The 19,613-nt window shown below is 32.8% G+C and overlaps 1 protein-coding gene across 1 annotated transcript; it reads left to right on the top strand.

The window, feature by feature from the left end:
- Positions 1-657: 657 nt before the first annotated feature.
- Positions 658-2,770, top strand: LOC115713020 (cinnamyl alcohol dehydrogenase 1). The gene is made up of 5 exons (XM_030641490.2): positions 658-987; positions 1,111-1,224; positions 1,313-1,540; positions 1,638-2,077; positions 2,182-2,770. Exons 1-5 carry the CDS (start codon positions 899-901, stop codon positions 2,379-2,381), a joined length of 1,071 nt encoding a protein of 356 aa, XP_030497350.1. The 5' UTR covers positions 658-898; the 3' UTR covers positions 2,382-2,770.
- The last annotated feature ends 16,843 nt before the right edge of the window (positions 2,771-19,613 follow it).

The following is a 19,613-nucleotide window of genomic DNA, read 5'->3' as shown; positions in this document are numbered from 1 at the left end:
TATTCATTAATCAAAAATACCTTCCTATTATATTTTATTAAAATGTACCCATTTTTATGAATGGGTTACCTAATATATTCTTATTTTCTACTTAAATTTAGCACATAATTCAATTAACTTAAAAAAATATATGGAAAACATTACATATAAAAATAAATTTATCTTAGAAAATATAAAAAAATTAAAGTAAAAATTAAAATAATTAAAGTAAAATGATATCCAGTCTAATTTTCTTTCTTTATTTATTATTATTTTTTTTTTTATAACTGAAAAGGAAAAGCTAAAAAAAGGTTGTGTTTTACGCAAATGTAACGTAAGCATGAGGCAAAACTGGATTGAGAAGAGTCTTCTTTTTCAGATCAAGTTCCAATTTTATTTCGGGGCTAGGATACTTCACTATTTCCCCCCTTGATGTGCAACTTTGCAACCCCTATGCCCACCCTGTGAGTGGCATTTGCTAATTTATTTTAACGATAGTACAATAATTGTGTTTGTTAGGTGGTCGAATAATATACTCTTGTGTGTGGTGCTCTACAGGAGATAAGTCCCGGTAAGTTCACCTACCACACCCTGACCCACCAAAGGAAAATAGGTTGTCAATAATCAAGCTTCTCAAAGAAATTAAATTTTTATTTTTTTTCCTTAAAAAAATAATAAATAGATTTTTTCTCAAAAAAAAAAAATCCTAAAGCGCACGCTTCCTCTCCTTCCCATATTGTCTGTGTTCTTCTCTCTCTCTCTCCCACTATATAAAAATGCATATATAGCGTTACCTCATCACTCCAAGAGTATTTCCGAACAGTGTATTCTTCTTTCTTGTTTCTTCCTATCCAGTTATACCCAGACCATACCCTCACTTTAAACTCTATATCTGTCTTCATCATCCTCAGGAAAAAAAATGGGAAGCATTGGGGCAGAGAGAACCATTACAGGATGGGCTGCCAGAGACTCTTCTGGTGTTCTCTCACCTTACACTTACACACTGAGGTGACCCTTTAATTTAAATTGTTTAATTTCATCATCATCATCATAATCAAATCAATCTTCTTGGTTTGTAATTGTTTGTATTTATAATATTCAATTTGGTTCATATTATGTATTATTCTGAAGAGAAACCGGTCCTGAAGATGTGTACATCAAGGTTACTTGCTGTGGAGTTTGTCACACTGATGTTCATCAAGTCAAAAATGATCTGGGCATGTCCAATTATCCTATGGTCCCAGGGTACGCATTTCAAATTCTCGTTAGTGTTTTATCAAATGGTTTTAACATTTTTTTCCCTTTCAACTTACTGATTGGATAATTAATTTAGGCATGAGGTTGTTGGTGAAGTTGTGGAAGTGGGATCGGAAGTGACTAAGTTCAAAGTAGGTGATATCGTCGGAGCTGGTTGCATAGTCGGCTCGTGCAAACACTGCCAGCCATGCAAGTCGGACAATGAGCAGTACTGCAATAAAAAAATCTGGTCTTACAACGATGTCTACACCGATCAAAAGCCCACTCAGGGTGGCTTCGCTGAGGCCATGGTGGTCGATCAAAAGTACATAATTCTACTTTGTTATATATAATTAATGCAATAAAGAAAAAGGTAATAATTTTACCATTTATATGTGCTGACCAATTGTTTGTTTTTCAAGATTTGTGGTACATATACCAGAAGGAATGGGGGCAGAACAGGCTGCGCCTCTACTATGCGCTGGAGTAACGATTTACAGCCCATTGAAGCACTTTGGATTGATGCAAAGTGGGCTAAAAGGAGCCATTTTGGGGCTAGGAGGAGTGGGACACATGGGTGTGAAGATAGCCAAAGCTATGGGACACCATGTGACTGTGGTGAGCTCTTCTGAGAAGAAGAGAGAAGAGGCTCTCGACCATCTTGGAGCTGATGACTATCTTGTCAGCTCTGATGCTGACAAAATGCAAGAGCAATTTGACTCTTATGACTATATAATCGACACAATCCCTGTTTTTCATCCACTTGAGCCTTATCTTTCGCTTTTGAAGCTTGATGGGAAGCTGATTTTGATGGGTGTTATCAACACCCCACTTCAATTTGTCAGCCCTATGGTTATGCTTGGTAAGTTAGTTTAGTTTAGCTTTTTTTTTTCCCTCTTTTACGTTATTATTATTATTGTTATTAAATTGATTTTAATGGTGGGTAATCTTGTTCGATTTTTGTAGGAAGAAAGTGTATTACCGGGAGTTTCATTGGGAGTATGAAAGAAACAGAGGAAATGCTTCAGTTTTGTAAAGAGAAGAACTTGAGTTCCACAATTGAGACTGTGAAAATGGATTACATTAACACAGCTTTGGAAAGATTGGAAAAGAATGATGTTAGGTACAGGTTTGTTGTTGATGTTGCTGGAAGCAAGCTTACTTAAACAAATGAAAAAGTATGAACGAGTACCAATTTAAAGGAAGAAAAGTCTCGTAACTTACCAAACCGAAGAAGATAAAAAAGCAAAGTTGCTATTATTATTTCTGTTATATTTTTCCCAAGTGCTCTGTTCGTGAGTTGATGCTTTTGTCAATTGTCAATTTTTCTTTCAAAAAGTGACAAATTTTTATTACTTGGCCATTAGTTTGATATGGTTTGTAAAGTCGTAATGAGGGTGAAAGATATCAAACTTTGAATTAGTGGGATTGAACAAATGTCCTTATGCGGTCTCCTTTAGTATTCAATTAGTGGTTGGTGTTTGCCACTGATTGTGTCAATGATTTTTCAGGAAGATAATAATTAAAAATAAAGAAAAAGGTTTCTCCCAATAAATGATTTAAAGACTCATAACAGTCATTTCCATTATTTTTTATACATATACCTATATAAGGTTTTTTTTTTTTTTTTAAAAAAAAGTTATAACTAAATAAGGTTGGTGAGTAATTAAATGGGAAATATGCACATAAATTACATTTATAACTAAAAGCACATAAATATTATAATACTTAAATATGATATATATGTCATTTCAAAAAAAAAAAAATATATGATATATATGTTGTTTATTTTTTTTAGTGGAACGTACGATATATATGGTTAGTGGCGTAATTAATAGCCTAGCTATGATCAATTGAAATTGATCATAATAAGCAAAATAGGTTGGTAAACAAAGCTCAAGGTATAAACTAAAAGCTATCTTTCTCGGAAACAATCAGTAGGTGAAGCACCAAACTTTCTATTTATTTATTTATTTGCTTTTTTTTTTTACTTAATATAATCATTCCTTCGTCTTTCTATACATTTCTGTAATATAATATTGATCAATGATTATTGGATACTGTCAGTGTCACACACACAATCTTGATAGATAAATGACAATAATGAAGTATGGTACCGATTATTGTATAACGTGTCTTTAGATAATTTAGCGTAAAAGGATCAAATTCTTCTTAATTTTATAAGTTTACAGTTGTACGATTGGGATCATTTCTCACCTACTCAAGGTAGAGATTATTATTTGCATTTACATTAATATTTTTTTATTTGAATTTTTTTTTTCCACACAAATTGTAGATTGTGCTTTCTGTTTTCTTAAATAATTATGGAATTCTGTATTTTTTAAAATAGTAGAAAACAGATCATTTGTTATTTTTTTTGAAAAATTTACATCTAGATACTTTTTAGAGAAGTTTACACATCATACTAAGAAGAATAAATAATATTAATTTTGTTAGAGAAAAAATAATATACCTGAAATTTAACAATAATTATTATATATATAACTAATATAGTTTATGTTTTTTTTTTTTTTTTTAAATCAAAAGCAAACTTTTATTAATAACAAGAATCCTGATACAATAAATTCTGCATAATAACAGAAACATTTGAGCTAAGCATTCTACGATCAGCATAAAAACGAGATTGCCTAGCAACATAGTGAGCAACTCGATTAACAGATCGTTTAATAAAACATAAACTGGCATTAGGCATAGCTTGGAACAAACAACGACAATCTTCAACAAGGAGTCCAAAAACTGATTTCATATCTATTGAACTACGGACTGCTTGCACAGTCAATTTACTATCAGTTTCTATGACAGCGTGATACCATTGTTTTCCTTTAATCCAACAGAGGGCCTCTTTGACTCCTAGCACTTCAACTGCTGCAACATTCTGCTGTCCATGAAACGACTGACAGCAAGCATCAAGAAGCCTTCCCGTATAATCTCTAGCAACCATATCAAAACCAAACCGACTTTCATCTTCAAAGAAAGCTGCATCCACATTTACTTTAACCACACTAACATTCGGCTTAATCCAAAGCTCATTACCATCCCCTGGCTGCTGCAGATCATAGGATGGAATACTATCCTTATGTTGAGCTTTTCTCCAATGGTGTAAAGTAGTGTTTGCTACTGTTAACACTTCCACAATCGAAAGCCTTTTGTCCTTCCAAATACAACTGTTTTGAGCCTTCCAAATGGCCCAAGAGATCATAGCCACTCTACAAATCAACTCCTCATCTAGCTCCTCAAATTGCTTCATAAACCAGGAAACAATATTGGCATTATCCAACTCTGTAGCAGGCAGTCCGACTCTAGACCAGCAGGCAGTAGCAAAAACACACGAAACAAAAAGATGATATTCAGTTTCTTGAGCTTCACCACATAATGGACAGTCCAAAGAGAGAGGAACATGCTTAATGTGTAATTGAACCCGAGTAGGAAGACACGCAGAACAAACTCTCCACAAGAAATTTTTAACTTTCTGTGGTATTTTTAACTGCCACAATTTACCTCAAAAACCAGAGTTGCTTGCACCAGACCACACTTCTCTTTGATCCTCAAGGAGCTTGTAGGCACTACTTACTGAAAACTCACCTGAACTTTCACCTCTCCAAGACCAAAAATCACCATCAGCAGTGAAACTAATAGGTATGCTTAAAATCAAATTGACATCCCTTTGGTTAAACATATCCTGTATGACATCAACATCCCAACTCCTACTATCACCCATGAAAAGTGAGGCCACAGGTTGATTAATAAGGCCAGGATTAATTGAAGTAACATAAGGATTCTCATTATTAGGAAGCGAAGGATGAGTAAGAATATCAACTTGCAAACCAGTACCCACAATACGCCTGACCCCTAGCCGAATCAGGGATTGCAAAGTCTAAACACTACGCCAAACAAAACTCGGATTGGCCCCTAGATCAGCAGATAGAAAATCACCATTTGGAAAATATCTAGCCTTATAGATTCGGCCAACAAGGGAATTTGGTTGTACCAACAAACGCCACCCCTATTTAGCAAGCATTGCAATATTAAACTCATGAAGAAGCCGAAACCCCATACCTCCAAACTTCTTATCCCTAGCCATGCGCTCCCAACTCATCCAAGTTATACCCCTCCCCTTACTGGACGAAGTCTTCCACCAATATTTGGCCATCATCTTTTGGAGTTCATCGCATGTCTTGAGAGGCAAAAGGAAGACGCTCATTGCATAGGTTGGAAGAGATTGAACAATTGTCTTCAAAAGAATTTCCTTACCCACACGAGACAACAACTTGCCATCCCAACTATTAATACGATTCTTAACTTTTTCCTTTAAGAATCCCAAGATAGACGATTTATTGCTACCGATTATATTGGGCAGCCCCAAATATTTACTTTCCTCACTAGCCTCAACCATCCCAAGAGTACCACAAATCTGCTCACGATCACCACCAGTAGTATTAGGACTAAAAGAGATTGAAGACTTACTGGTATTAACTTTCTGACCAGAGACCTCTTCAAAGACAGCTAATAAATTTCGAACATGATCAGCTGCATCTTGTGTTGCTTGGCAAAAAAGATAACTATCATCGGCGAAAAACATATGAGAAACAACAGGTGCACCTCTAGCCACCCGAATACCTTGAAGTAGATTGTTCCTCACAAACTGACCGATTAAATTAGAAAGACCTTCTGCACACAAAATAAAAAGAGATGGGGATAACGGATCCCCTTGTCTCAAGCCACGGGTGGGAGTTATAGGGCCCATAACATGCTCACCATGAACAACCGAATATTGAACCGTAGATACACAATGAAGAATCATCTCAACCCATCGATCATCAAACCCCATTCTGATCATAATAGCTCTCAAGTAAGACCACTCAACACGATCGTACGCTTTACTCATGTCCAATTTAATAGCCATAAATCCTTTCCTTCCTGTTGTCTTTCTTTTCAAAAAATGCATGACCTCAAAGGCCACCATAATGTTATCCGAAATGAGCCTTCCAGGAATGAAAGCACTCTGAGTCTCAGAAACAACATGATCAAGGATACCTTTCATTCGGTTTGCCAATACTTTTGAAACAATCTTGTAAAGAACATTACATAAGGCAATCGGTCTAAGCTCTCCCATGGCCGAAGGATTTTTCTTCTTAGGAATTAGAACCAGATTGGTGGCGTTTAATCCTCTGGGAAGAACACTGGTTTCGAAAAAATTCCTCACTAATTGGATAACATCACAACCAACAATGTCCCAATGTTTTTGAAAAAAACCCAGCCCCATGCCATCAGGTCCCGAAGACTTATCCGGGTGCATATGAAACAGGGCACTTCTTATCTCATCATCCGTCGGATCAGCAAGTAAGTCAGCATTTTGAATTGGTGAAACCGATGGCACAATACCACTCACAAACTGATTGTAATTGGCTGAACCAGCAGTGTTAAGAGATTCAAAATAAGCAGTAATTAATTGATCCAAACCCCCATCCCAATCAACCCAAACACCATCCGAGTTTAGCAGTTTTTGAATTTTATTATTTCTCTTTCTAGAACTAGCCATGGCATGAAAATACTTACTATTCTTACCTCCGTCCCGCAACCGAAATTGTTTAGCTCGTTGACGCCAGAAAGTATCTTGCTGAGATAACACCCCAAAGTATTCTTCATGAGCTTCCTAAAACAGACTAATGGATTGATCATCAACCTTGCCTTTAAACAACTTCATTCTTCTTTTACTCGCTGCAATCCTTTTTTTAAAACCACCCGTGTAATCCTTCCCCCAAGTGGCAAGTGTGGAAGCACAAGCCCTTATTTTATCCTGAATCGACAGCGAAGGATTATTACGCCAGCAATCATTAACAATCTCATAACACATAGGTTCATGAGTCCAGGAATTCTCAAACCGAAATTGAACACGGCTACGACTACGCTGAAATATAGTAGGCTCCAAAAGGATCGGTGTGTGATCAGAAGAAGAGAACTCCAGATTAGTAAGAGTAGCATCATTAAAAATATCAATCCATTGAGAAGACAGTAAAGCTTTATCCAATCGGATCTCCACCCAACGACTAGGGCCTCAGCTTCTTTCCCACGTATAAGGATAACCAGTAAGTTCCATGTCCACCAAACCGCACTCACTCAACATCTCTTGGAACCCATTGATCAAAGAATTGGGATAAGGTCTTCCACCTTTTTGTTCAGTTAAACTTCCAATATTGTTGATATCACCAATGACACACCAAGGAAGTGGGGAATTTCTACGAAGAGTGCGAATCAAAGTCCATGTTTGATGACGAAGAGAACAATTGGGTTCCCCATACAAACCAGTAAGTCTCCATTTAGTCGTTTCCTCCTTAGAAATCTCCACATCAATGTGGTTATTCGAATAACCCAACAGAGAAGCTTCTTCCTTGACTTTCCAAAATAAGGCCAATCCACCTTTTCTACCCACTGGATCCACACTAAAACAAGCCTCAAAGCCCAACCGATTCTTCAATCTCTCAATAACATCTTTTTTACAAATGATTTCACAAACAAAAATGAACTTGGGTTTCTTTTGAAGCACAAGGTCTTCAAGGAATTGAGAGGCCCATGGGTTCCCAAGCCCACAACGATTCCAACTTACGGTACTCATAATGCCTGGTGGGTCTGCGAAGCAGAACCCACCGTCAACCCATTTTTTGGCCCATTAGAAACCTGATCCATAAGCTCAAGTGACTCATTATCCCCATCAGCAATTTCAGAGTCCATATTAACCATTGAACCATCCCCTCTTGGCCCATTATCCAGGCCCAACTCTATTCTTCTCCTCTTCAAATCACTAATTGTCAACGTATCATTCTCCAAGGTAATTGGAGATGTGATATTTAAGGTACCAGCTGTCCCATATCTTTCTTTTGACCCCTGAACAGCTTGATTTGTGGTTCCCACAATCTGAGGCACATTCCAATACAAAGATCTCTGAAAATTCGGCCCACTATTATTGTTAACGGCCATGACATGTGGGTCAATCCCACCATTTACTGCTCCAGCATTAAACGCACCAGTATCCATCGTCTCCTCCGCCCTTCCTGACCGAAGCCAACGTGATCCAACCAACTGGTTTGCCCGCCGAGAAGAAGCTATTATCCACTTACCATACAGTTTAATGGTAGAATCAATAGGAATGTCCAAGGCTTTTTCACAAAATCGTTCAGAGTGGCCCATGATTCCACACAGAAAACAAAACGTTGGAACCTTTTCATATTTGAACATAGCCCAAAAAATCTCGGTACTATCTTTTTTTTCGAATTTTCATACGTCGTTTTAACAAAACTCCCAGTGATAGAGTAGCTCTCACCCTGAGGTAATCCTTCCAAACACCCGTAAAGTTATTTGGATCTATTTCCACAAAGCCTCCAAGATAGACACCCGCAGCACGCACTACCGCCTCCGTCATACACCCTGGTTGTAAGTCATGAATCTGTACCCACATATACATCTTCTCCAGTTTCATAGCTCTCGGATTGTCACCTTCCTTCAAACGTTCAAGAATTAAATGTTTATGATCGAAAGTCCATGGACTACCTATTATAACTCTATGTATATCCATCTCATGATAAAATTGAAACAGAAAAAGATTTGGGCTTAACTCCTTCACATACATGCCCCTCACTGGCTTCCATAAGTCAGCCATAATATGTTGGAAAATCTGAAAATCTGAGACCCTTCCTATTAGAAGACGCCCCACGAGATACCATCTCGTATCTATAATCGGTTCCCCCTCCGCTGGCCCTTCGAAAATAAATTCCTCCCCATCTTCTTCATCCAACCGAATCCCTGTCCAAGCATCCTCCAAATCCCTTATCGTACTACTGCTCGACACCATAATCAAAACAGAAAAAAACAAAGACACGACCAAACAAAACTCTCTAAGAAGGAGAGACTACAAACATATCAGAGGACACGACAAGTCGAGAGAACTAATATAGTTTATGTAATAAAATAAGATAATTTTTTTTAAACTTATTACAATCATTATAACTTTCCTTAAATAAATTTACTCGTAAATTTTTTATACGTTATTATTATAAATTTTTCCTTTTGTATATTACAAAAGGCAGGGAGAAAAATAATAATTTTAGATACTATTTAATAATTTTTTTAACATTAATCATACTTTTATTTTTATTATGCTTTATTGAAATCCAATATTTTTTTTTCACTCAATTATTACATTACATACAATTAATTTTAATTTTAATTGCTTACAGATATTTTTTTAAGCATAATATACATATAATATTTATACCTTTACTACTAACTAGTATTTAATCCAATTTGGATACTAATTATTTTGGGAAATTTCACATTTTTCCTTTAATAAAACCTCCAATATCAAAATTTAGACCTTCCACTAATTTGTACAAATTAATTCCATTGATTACATAAAATTCCCATTTTATCTTTTTTTTTTAAAAAAAAAAAATTGTTAAAACTGAACAAACTTCCCTCTCTCTTTTCCCTCTCGTGCACCCCTCTCTCTCTCTCTCTAGAAAAAACTCAAAACTACCACCACTATCTCTCTTTCCTCTCTCTCTTCCCTGTCAAATGTTTGTTTCTTGGTGGGCGGTGGTGGAAAACCAGAGCATACCCCAATCACTCAAGAGTCTTACACCCTTATAATGGGTAAGTTGTGTTTTAAGCATTTTGTTAGACTTTATGTAGTTTGCTTTCGTTATATGTGTCGTATTTGTTGGAACTGGTATTTTTTGGTCTGAAATGGTAGAGATGTGGTAGATCTGGTTTTCTGTCGAAATCTGGATTTTCCAGATGTTATCAACAATTAATTTATCGATAGAATATCAATGCTATGTCGATATTCTGCTAAGAAAGGTCAGGGACACCCATTATCGACATGTTGTCGATATTATGTTGATATTCTACTTAGAAAGGTCAGGGACACCCATTATCGACATGTTGTCGACAGTTTATCGATATCATGTCGATTAAAAAACAAATTAACATACATAAGTTATTTCAGAATTTGTTGACATTTTGTCGATAGTATGTCGACATTAAGTTGACCAACAGTATCAACAATATAACGATGAAATGTCGATATATTGTCGACTTTATGATAAAAATTGAAAAAAAAAAGCGTTTGACATAAGATACATTAAAAATTTTGAAACAAACATAACATTAAAAACATCAATATATATAAAGGGAAGCACTCCAAATAGTTTAGGTGGCATCCTTTACATTTTTTATTCTATTTTTTCTAATTTTTAAGAGCTTAACATACTTTCTCAATAAAAATCAAATAAAAGCATATGAATGCATTAAATATGTAATAGTAAAAAATTATTTATTTATATGCACATTAATTTATAGCATTTGAAAACTATTAGCATTCCTTATAGAAAATAAATATATTTAATTTTTATTTATTAAACACAAAAAATATCATATATTCATAACAAAATAGTGATAATACCTTAAAAAAAAATCAATATATATAAAGGAAATCACTATATAGTTTAGGTGGCATCCTCAAAAAAATATTAATAATATTTCATAACAATTTTATAAATTTATAACTACTCTTAAGAACAATGAAATTATATGTCTGTTTTTTTTCGTTCTTTAAAATAAATAAACAAAACCTCTTGAATCTATTTACATATATTATATATATAATCTATCTATCTATCTATTCTATATAAAATGTGGCTATATAACCGAATTCTTGGTTTATGAGAAATTATTGGGTGACTTTTTTTTTTTAAGAACGATTTATTAAAATAATAATTTTTTAATTCTTAGTTTAACTATTTTTGTGGCTAAATAACATCAAGTTTAACGATTCTCGATTAACTTTCATCTACCATCCACCATCTATATTATTAATTAAAATCGTGTTAGGATAATATTGCTTCATAATACTATTAACGATAAAAAAGAATAGTTTTGAAAAATTGTATGGTGCATCCATATTCTTGGTCAAACATATTATATTAATTTCCTTCAAAACATATCAATCTAAAGTGGTGTAGTAACCATGAGTTCATAAGAATAACAATGTTCCCCCCGACGCGGATTATACGTCAGCCACAAGGCCACCCTCATCTTTGTCTCGTCCTTATTCGCCTTCACAGTCCTCGTCATCCTCTTCTGCTTTCTACAAAAACATACATATTATTCATACATATTGATATCTTTATAAGTGTGTCATTAATATCTTATCTTGATATAATTTTTGTGTTTCAATGGAGTTAGTACTTAGTATTATGTATATCTAATTGTAAGCTCTAGATGTAGTATTTTATGTATATACTACAATGTGTGATACACTTGGTTTTTCTTAAGAAAAATGAGATTTATATATCTTTTTCTGTTATGTAAATTTTTCATCTAAAACTGAAAAATGTAGAATATGGGTTGAAGAGGGGCAGACTGCTCTTGAGAAAGCCAGTATATGTCTGCTTAATATTGTGGCCCCGTGGGCTCTTAAACACTAAAAATCTTGTCCTTGGTGGGGTTGGTAGCATCACTGTAATCATGGGGTTCAATTAAAGTCCTATTCAAATAATGAGGTATATTTTCATATTTAAAATATCATATATTTATATTTATATATAAGTAATATATTTTCTGCAATTACACACTAAAATTTATTTTAATAAAAGTAATATTAAAATTAAATTTTGCAGAAACATCGTTTGTTTTTTTAAAAAACTATAGAGAAATTATCATTTATTAAATGGAGAATCCAATTGTATGTAGATCTAAAATAACGGATGATCCCAAAGCACAATTAATTCACCATACAAATTGTTGAGTCGATGGAAGATTAAGATAATTATGCTTAGTTTTATTTTTCATAGGGTTTTCTATATTAACACTTTAATTAATAATTATATTCTTTAATTTCAAGATGACATTTTTTCATTCATTTTCGCTACATTATATTTCTTTTAAATTTTGCAAAACACATTAAATATGCTTTTAACTTTCCCGAAACAAAGAGTAAATATTAAAGTCATATGTTGTTATGACTTATTATAAATTATTTCATCACATTAAGGACAATTACTATATGAGTATGAATATATTAAGATTATTTACTATTTATTATTAATAATAATGTGCATATAAGTTTATATACACGTACACTCACCAAATTTAGTTTTATAAAACAAATCCTTCGAATAATAATTTAAAATTAGTTACCAAAATCTATAAAAAACCACTAAAACTTAAATAAAAATGATATTTACGTGACTTTTTATATCTCTATGATTACTCTTTAAGATATAATTATTTTACTCTGATTGTTTTCTATCAAAATCAGAAGTGATGGATGATCTTCAGTTATTTTATTTTATTTAAGAAAATGCAAGGTTTGTAACTGTACTTATTGTTACTTATCATTCTTTAGTAACATGATGATTCTTTTCTTAACTGAGCTTTCTTGATAAATTTAATAGTTTTTTTTATTATTAATTTCACTTAATGTGAGGTTAAATTCAGTCCTAAAACTCTATAGTTTTATATAGCTTTTTCTGTTTTACATTTGACATAATATTTGTGTATTACATATAGGTCGAGGTGCATGAAAATATATATGTTTCATTTGTTTTTAAATAAAATAAAGAGTTAAGTTTTTTGTACTTTTTTTTAAAAAGAAAGAGAGTTAGTAATTATATTTGTATGGAGTAATAGTATATTTTTAAAATATATAATATAGATAATGATAATATTAAATAAATTAATATAAAATTTATTATTATTTTCATCACTACAAAAAACTGCTATTTTTAGTGACAACTTTTTAGTCACAATATAATTTTTTTTTGACTAAATATGACTTTTAGTCACAACAAAATGTTACTTGTGACTAAAATATAGTATTTAGTTACAAGTTGTCACTAATTTAGTTTTAGTCACAATAAGTATTGAGACTAAAAATACATTTAGTCACAACAAATTGAAATTTTTGTGACTTATGCATTTAGCCACGGACCTTTTAGTCACAACATAGAAATAATAATTTATAATTAGTCACAATTTTTTCACTTTTAGTTGACTAAAAGTAAAATTTTTTTGTAGTGCATATACATATAAAAAATATATAAAAAGACAATACAAAATGATATTTAAAAATTACTCAAAACGCGATATTAATTTTGTATTATAATTAGAAACTATTTATATATGTCCAAAAAAAATATAAGTAAGATTTATATATATATATAAAATTACATGTGTATATCTTTTACTTTTGATTGTAACGACTCCATTAATAAACGAAGAGAAATGTAATTTATATATGTATGCAAAGTCTAATTTTTGATAAAAATAAGCCTATAAATTTACGTTATATGTAATGTAATTAAGTTAATTAATTAATTAATAATTATATTTTAAGGAAAAATACAACGAGAGGTATTTAAAAAATATATAATAATAATAATGAAAGGAACTAATAAAGCCATTTTTAAAATAGGGTAATTTTATTATTTTACTATTAATATTACATGATTAAAATAAGGGGATTAGTGTGCATATAATCTTTTAATTTTTTTCTCTTTCTTTTTTCTTTTTTTTTTCTTTTTTTTTTTTTTAAAAAAAGACATCATTTTATTTCTGACAGGATTGTCATGATTTGGGAGATTATCTACAACACTATCATGTCGTTGTGTCGGTTCAAAGTACAAAGAGAAAAAAAATCCAATTGTTGATGATGAAGTTGGTGATGATGCAAGTAATTAGTTCGAACGTGTTTATCAAATTTTATTTGAATTTCCAATTATTAATTTGTTCTGTAATTTTATAAATAAATAAGTGTTGAAAATAAAAGGAGAAAAGAGTCAAAATATAGATATGTTCTCTAATTGTAAATCATGTTTCAGACTATAATATGTACACTTATTCAATAAATTTAAACTTTGCTATTGCAATACATCATTTAAAATATTCATCTCTTATTAATCTTACAATACAATACTATATTTTATATTACATCTCAGTACAAAGATTATATTTTATTCATAGATATAAAAATTTATAGCTCTGAAACGATAATTTTCTTAGAGTTTAATCTAATGAGTTACTTAAATAATTGAGCACTCATTTTTATAATTAATTTTACAAAAATATTATTTATAAGGAGCCAAATATTTTAAGAATACGAGTAAAACAGTAAACTATATCCAACTTTGTAGATTATGTAGTGATTGAATGACAATAATAGTTGTAATAATGGATAATACTTTTACCTTGTGTGTAAAAGGTTAAAATTTCGCATTCCTCACTTGACCCCCTAACAGAATGGATGTACTCTTTGCTTCTTCCATGTTGAACTTCTGAATAACTTTCTTGATGTACCTGAGCTGCTTTAAGCTAATAGTCCCTTCCTTCCGGTTCTGTGTAACTTTGGTACCAAGTATCTTTTGAACTGGTCCAAGCTCTTTCATCTAAAATTCTCTTTTGAGTTGTGCTTTGATACTTTTGATCATAGATTTATCTTTGCTCATGATGAGTATATCATCCACATGGAGCAATAAGAACACGACTATAGATTGCTCAAAATTCTTAAAATATAAGCAATGATCGTACGTAGATTGTTCGAACCCAATTTGTTGCATATAAGTATTAAAACATTTATTCCGTTGCCTTGGGGACTATTTCAAACCATATAAACATCTATTAAGTGTCCACACTAGTTCTGTAACGCCCTAAATAATTAGGCACGCTACTCGAGTTATTTACGAAACCCTAATCCTTCAAGCAGGATTACTAATCAAAATAGCGCAGAATTTAAACTTTTGAAATAAACGGAATGGAAATAAAACTTGTAATAATTTAAACTTTAATTATAACATTTGGGATCCCAAAAATATTTACGAACTTTATTACAAGTCTTTTTCTTTCAGCCGGCCTAAGCGACAAAATAGAGTTTTAAAATACATCGCTGGTAGACCCTTAACCCGCTTGGTCTGATATGGCTCAGACATGTACATTCTTCGCTCAGCTCCTGAACTCATGGCTGATCAACTAATGCCTTACCCTTTCCTGCACAGTAGAGCACCCATGAGCCAAGCCCAGCAAGACAGTATATAATCATAACAATATTAATATGCTCATTATACTATTTAAACAATAATGCCATTCATATATGTCTGTGTGTCACAGACCTGCATGTTACACTCACATGCCTATTTATATCTACGTGGCGTAGACCTATGTGTTGTGCTCACACATCTATTTATATCTACGTGGCGTAGACCTACGTGTTGCTCTCACACGTCTAAATACAATAAGGCCTTAAAATTGGTTCATCTAGGTTATGGTTACTGAGTCCAACCTGATTATGCCTTAAGCGCATAATCCTTGAATCTCATCACATGTAACATGGCATGGCATTTTCACACATATATCACTAGGGTAATAACCCTAGGCTATTAGACCATTCCTATTAGGATAATAACTCTAATCCCGATTATTAAACAATCATACATATAACTTTCAATATAAGCGCCACTGCGCATACTTTACGTTCTATTCACTGTCTTACCTGTTGTCCCACAATATCAGAGATTCCAAATCCCCGGGTTCTCCTGATTAGGTGCCAGTAATCCTAGTCACACGAATTTGAGATTTTCACAAATAGGGTTAACCCCTGATTTCACTTTCATAAAATATTCACATGGCATTTAAAATTCAAATATTCAGGTAGAGCTCAAAAAGAGCTTTCCAACGGTATATAGAACTCCCAAATCGGAGTCCAGATCACAAAGTTATGGCTATTTGAAGTTTGCAAAAAGGATCTGCCCAGAAAGAAATGGGCGCGCCGCAGCATGCTAAATACCATGTCGCGGCACCTGGGTTCAAAACCCAGAAAACCAGCAGCAGAACTCGAATTTTTAGCCTCCAATCAACACCAAATCATCCCAAATCACAACCAAACTTCCAAACCATCAAATAGGGTTGCTAGAGCAAACAATAGATGCTCAAATAAACATATTTCATGCATCAATTCCAATAATAAATCTTCAATTTCTGATTGTAAAAATCAACTTAAAACATGCTTAAAACTCACAACTTCAAGCTCTCAAACTTGAGCTTCAAACCCACATATCAACAATAAAAACTCAGCAGCATAACACTATTAAAATATGAAATTCCAACCTAGAAAACATCATAAAATCTCTGCCCAAACTCATCAAAGAAGCATACAACAACAACAAGCTCAATTAACCAAGATCAAGCATCAAATTTTACAACATGCATAATCAAGAACACCACATCTATTTCATGCTCCTCTTTATTAAAAATTTAGTTAATAAATAAAGATTAACGAAGGAAAGTTACCTCAAATCTCAATTCAAGGCTAAACTCCAACAATTCCCAAGTATCAAGCTCCAATTCATGCAATAATCACACCAATTTCTCAAGAAATCAAAGATTGAAAAATGAGAGGGTTTGAGTGAGAGAGAGAGGTCGGGTCAGAGGGATACACCACCAGAAAATTCTTTTTTTTTTTTTTTTGTTTTCCTCAAAATTCAATTTGTCAAACATAGTAATTAGAGGTCAAACATGTCATTCATACCCAAATATTTTCAAATAAAAATTCAAATTATCCCATATCAAATAAAATGGCAATTAAATCAATTCAATTTGCATTTCAGGCCCGAACTCGGTTCGGCCCGAAATACCCGGTTGTGACTATACCGCGACAACCTATCAGAACACACCTGAAAAGACAACACAAGTATACTATATAATAATATAGTTCCATTAAGCACGTAATTAAATTAATTTCATCATTTCACCCTTCCTGGGTCATAATTACTAAAATGCCCCTGGCTCACCAACGAGGTCTTAACATATAATTAATCAAATAAATTCTCATATATTGAACTATATAATAATATAATTCCTCAATTATTCATAATTATCTAGTTAGAGTTTTGCTAATCCATTTCTTAATGGTAGGGTATTACAACTTCAACTCCTTTCCCTTCCACCTAAAACCTAGGCGGTTGCTTCATATATATATATATATATCCGTTGGGTTTTATGCCCTAAATAAAACTCATTTCAATATAATCAGATTTACTTATTAATATAGATCAGAAATAACATTTAATGTTGCATGGTTCACATGATTTATTTCATGATTATATGTACATAATGTATAAATTCATCTGAAACCCTTTTCACATACTTGATCCTGTTTATTGTGCCGTCAACACATTGGAAAGTAAACATGACTATGTGAATAAAGTTTCCTAGATTTATCAGACACAGGGTTTTACTGATATGATAATCTACAACAAGAGTTTACTTGTATTTGGAGAAATACTATGTTCTTTCCAGAACATTGGTTAAAGTAAAGCTCAGGTTGGATGCATGGAGTATGCATCGGAAGGGACCGATATTGAACTTTGACTTAGATTTAATTAAACTTACCGTAATATCTATTCAAGTCAATATCGCCTAGTTGATCCTAGATCAAATGTTCTTAATCCTGTTATGATTAGGCTCAATCTTGAAAGGCTATTCGTGTTCTTTGATTTGTTAGTTAAGCCTACTTTTAGGTCAGGGTGATACGTACATTTTGGGAACACGGTAGTGCAATTGAGTGGGAGCGCTATCATAAACATGGAATCTATAGCTTCTATCTGGCGAATAGTAAGCAAAGGATGATCTCCTTCGAGCTTGACCAAACGAACATAAATGGTGGAGTACTCATTTCACATAAGCTGAAATATCATTTATACGGGGTCAAGTGTTTTAAGGAATAAATACATTGTAGGGTGTAACGGTAATCTAATCCCTTTACGGTGTAGATCATTCATATAGAGGATCATTGATCACATTAGGACTATAACAATGGATAACTAATGATGTGTCTATATGGTGGAACATATAGAGCATTCTATATACTGAGAGTGCAATTCTAAGTTCTATGCGTGGATTCAACGAAGAATTAATAAGTCAGTGAATTTTAGTGCTAAATTCTTGATCTACTTATTGGAAGCTCGGTTATATAGACCCATGGTCCCCCCACTAGTTGAGATAATATTGCTTGTAAGACTCATGTAATTGGTTTTGATAAATCAATTATAATTCACAAATTAGACTATGTCTATTTGTGAAATTTTCACTAAGTAAGGGCGAAATTGTAAAGAAAGAGTTTATAGGGGCATATTTGTTAATTATGATACTTTGTATTGTTCAATTAATGAATATGATAAATGACAATATTATTTAATAATTATTTATAGTTATTAAATAGTTAGAATTGGCATTTAAATGGTTGAATTAGGAAATTGGCATTTTTGAGAAAATCAGATACAAAAGGTGTTAAAATTGCAAAATTGCAAAAAGCAAGGCCCAATCCACTAAGTGTATGGCCTACCACTTTTGTAGGAAATTTAAACTGATATTTTCATTATTTTAATGCCAAATAATTCAAACCTAACCCTAGTGGAATGCTATAAATAGATAGTGAAGGCTTCAGGAAAATTACACTTAAATTTTCTATTTTTCCTTCAGAGAAAAACCTGAGCCTTCTCTCTCCCTATCTTTAGCTGTCACTTCTTCTCTTCCCTCTTGAGAATTTCGAAATCCTTAGTGATTACAGTAGTGCCCACACACATCAAGTGATACCTCAATCATAGTGAGGAAGATCGTGAAGAAAGATCATCAGCAAAGGAGTTTCAGCATCAAAGATTCAGAGAAAGAGATCCAGGTTCAGATATTGATAATGCTCTGCTACAGAAAGGAATCAAGGGCTAGATATCTGAACGGAAGGAGTCATTATATTCCGCTGCACCCAATGTAAGGTTTCTTAAACTTTATATGTGTTTAATTTATCGTTTTAGAAAGTTCATATTTAGGATGTTAATAAACATACTTGTGAGTAGATCTAAGATCCTGGTAAAATAAATTCCAACAACTGGCCTCAGAGCCATGGTAATTGATTTACTTACATGAAATTTGGACTTTAAAACGATTGTTTGTATGTTCTTTGGATGGTATCATGTTGTATTGAGTGTTATTTGATGAATGATTGATGTTTGTTAAATTTTCGTGATAAATAATTGTGATTTCGATTCTGTAATTATTTTTATTGGATAGTATGGAAAAAATTAAGCAAGTTAGCCTTTTACAGAACTCAATTTGGATTTTATTTGAATTAGTTATGATTTTTTGAAGATTTGACAAAATCGGGGCTGTGCTGATAGTTTCACTCATGATCAACGGAGAACTGTCCGTACAGTTTCGGATTTTTTCCTTTTTCTTCAATTTTTCATACTTTTTCATGGAATTAACTTCCAATTTTCTGTATGGTTTTGTATATATACTATTACTATTCCTAATTCAATTCTAATTATCATTTTGAA

This window comes from Cannabis sativa, chromosome 4, assembly GCF_029168945.1.
Source record: "Cannabis sativa cultivar Pink pepper isolate KNU-18-1 chromosome 4, ASM2916894v1, whole genome shotgun sequence".
In the NCBI taxonomy this organism is placed as follows: domain Eukaryota; kingdom Viridiplantae; phylum Streptophyta; class Magnoliopsida; order Rosales; family Cannabaceae; genus Cannabis; species Cannabis sativa.
The sequence above is the reverse complement of the archived record's forward strand: the minus strand, read 5'-3'. Positions and strand labels throughout refer to the sequence as shown.

Bases quoted from the DNA above. Each gene is read 5' to 3' on its own strand.
- LOC115713020 (XM_030641490.2), top strand. From the start codon at position 899: ATGGGAAGCATTGGGGCAGAGAGAACCATTACAGGATGGGCTGCCAGA. The intron at 1,541-1,637 runs GTACATAATTCT...TTGTTTTTCAAG, and splicing joins GCCATGGTGGTCGATCAAAA to ATTTGTGGTACATATACCAG. The intron at 2,078-2,181 runs GTAAGTTAGTTT...CGATTTTTGTAG, and splicing joins CAGCCCTATGGTTATGCTTG to GAAGAAAGTGTATTACCGGG.